The sequence below is a fragment of the Chanos chanos genome, chromosome 6 (genome assembly GCF_902362185.1).
Source record: "Chanos chanos chromosome 6, fChaCha1.1, whole genome shotgun sequence".
NCBI classification, from domain to species: Eukaryota; Metazoa; Chordata; class Actinopteri; order Gonorynchiformes; family Chanidae; genus Chanos; species Chanos chanos.
This window is the reverse complement of record NC_044500.1, coordinates 6,423,727-6,426,226: the sequence shown is the minus strand read 5'-3', so window position 1 is coordinate 6,426,226 and position 2,500 is coordinate 6,423,727. Positions and strand designations below refer to the sequence as shown.

General features: G+C 45.9%; 1 protein-coding gene across 2 annotated transcripts in view; it reads right to left on the bottom strand.

Moving 5' to 3' along the window:
- The window catches only part of pik3cb (phosphatidylinositol-4,5-bisphosphate 3-kinase, catalytic subunit beta), a 44,219-nt gene that overhangs the window by 22,182 nt on the left and 19,537 nt on the right, over positions 1 to 2,500 (bottom strand). For both annotated transcript variants that reach the window (XM_030778755.1, XM_030778756.1), the window contains exons 4-6: positions 2,345 to 2,500; positions 598 to 815; positions 1 to 42 (exon numbers count right to left, since the gene is read on the bottom strand). The exon at positions 1 to 42 is cut by the window's left edge and continues 141 nt beyond it; the exon at positions 2,345 to 2,500 is cut by the window's right edge and continues 73 nt beyond it. In XM_030778755.1, the coding sequence (XP_030634615.1) occupies positions 1 to 42; positions 598 to 815; positions 2,345 to 2,500 (416 nt within the window). The remainder of the gene's footprint in view (positions 43 to 597; positions 816 to 2,344) is intronic.

Genomic DNA, 2,500 nt, shown 5'->3' with positions numbered 1-2,500 from the left:
CATCACCGTGCAGCTCACAGACACCTTGAGACTGGCTGTGTCCTACAGAGAGAGAGAGAGAGAGAGAGAGAGAGAGAGAGAGAAAGAAAGAGCGAGAGAGAGAGAGAGAGAGAGAGAGAGAGAATACAGAGAGTGAGTGAGAGAGAGACAGAGACAGAGAGAGAGAGAGAGAGAGAGAATACAGAGAGTGAGAGAGAGAGAGAGAATACGGAGAGAGAGAGAGACAGAGGCAGAGAGACAGAGAGAGGAGGGGGGTGATGAGAAGAAAATGGGACAGAGTTCTTAATATCCAACAGACATTCTGACATCGCCAGATTTTCCTGTTAGTGTTGGATGAAGCACCTTCCGATTCACTGAAGAACATCATACATTTTTACTTTAAGACGTCAGAATTGATCAAAACTAACACACATGAAAGAGGTCCTTGTGCTTGTGCATGTGCACGTGCGTGTGTTACCTTCACGTCTTGGGAGTGCAAAGCGCCTTTGCAAGTGTAAAGTGTGAAGCAGGTGTTACGTATGTGTATGTGTGTCTGGTTATAAGGGGGGGGGGGGAGTGTGTGTGTGTGTGTGTGTGTGTGTGTGTGTGTAAGCGCACCTGCGACTGGTCGTAGTGCATGATGATTTTAATTGTCTCCGCCTTGTCAATCAGGCCATTTACTGGCCCCGCCTCCAGCGGCGGTGAGAAGTAGCTCATAAGCCACTCCCTCCACGACATCATCTGAGCATGCTGCATCTTCTCCTCACTCATCCTCTGCATCTTCAGACGAAAATCCTTCACCTCAGGGTCCTGGAGAGCGTCCAACTCGTGCAGACCTTTTCACACACACACACACACACACACACACACACAGAGAGAGAGAGACACACACGTGCTAACTCCATCATGTCTCACAGACAAATCTGACACATTTCACTTCGGTTCACCTCTTCAGCACATGCTCCTGTTTTCACAAACAGAACTCACTCAACTCCTGACCTTTCACCCCCTCTGTCCGTGTGTCCTTTTTCAAACCAATCTGCACCATTTTGTCTTGAAACATCATCATATGAATCTATTAGATGTTACAGTGTAAAAAACAAATATTTACAGGGTCCTACGTAAATCTACTGGTAATTAATGTGTGAAGTATATAAATGAGGAAAAGGTATTATATGGGTCTACTGGTAATTAATGTGTGAAGTATATAAATGAGGAAAAGGTATTATATGGGTCTACTGGTAATTAATGTGTGAAGTATATAAATGAGGACAAGGTATTATATGGGTCTATTGGTAATTAATGTGTGAAGTACATATATGTATAACAGGCACTATATAAATCTATTAGTAATTAATGTGTACAGTACATACATGCAGGTTCCTAATATACGAATTTCCGAAAACAACATACTGTAACAGACTCTAAATGGCAACATCTAAAAACTCTGCACATTCTCCCTGCGATCGCGGTGTTGTCGTGGTGAAAGGTGAACACGCGGTGAAGCCGGACGGGAGACATTTTAACACAGGACACGCCAGCGTTCAGCGCATGTCTGCCTGCACACAGCAGGACCACCTCACTAATGCACACTCAGTACTTACACCAGCAACAAACGCTTCTGAATGATCCAGGCTTTTCTACAGCGAGCACTTACATTAGACAGAGAGAGAGAGAGAGAGAGTGCGTGTGTGTGTGTGTGTGTGTGTGTGTGTGTCTGTCTGTGTATTAATGTACAATGAGATTATCATAATAATGTTATATTACTCATTATTTATTCACACACACACACACAAACAGACACACAAACACAAACACACACAGGCTGGTTGGTAAGTCTGTGGCTATAACAATGACTGATTAATTATGCATATGAAACATGTCCTATGTTTGTATATATGACTCATTCAGAAAAACTCAGTGGACTTATGTGTATGAAAAAGAACACCACATGATGACATTAAACATTCATCTCATCTTCTCCACTCAAAGCAGCAGTCTGTATTACATTAGTGTCTGTGTGTGTGTGTGTGTGTGTGTGTGTGTGTGTGTGTGTGTGTGTGTGTGTCTAAACTGGTCTGATGAACTCTTTCATCAGGAGGAGGCTGCAAGGCACATCACTCACTCACGCACACACACACACACACACCTCCTGTGAGAGACAATATCAAACAGATTCTCCAGTTCTCCTCCAGTCAGCTTCAATTTGTGAGACGACCTCCCCAGAGATGGACATCCACGCACGCATGCACCCACACACACACACACACACACAATCAAACAGACAGACAGACCGCCAGACAGACTGGCAGACAGACAGACCGGCGTGCGTGCGTGCGTACAGCGGTGCCAGAGGGTCCCTCACCTTTCCCGATGAGCACGCCGATCTTGGAGTCGAGCAGGCGTTCGGCGCGGCCGCAGTTGCGCGTGATGAGTTTGAGGACGGGCAGAAAGGGCCGAACGTCGCAGAGCCTCCTGCTCTCGTCCTCCAGCTCCTCGTGCACGGCCGCCTGGTTCACAC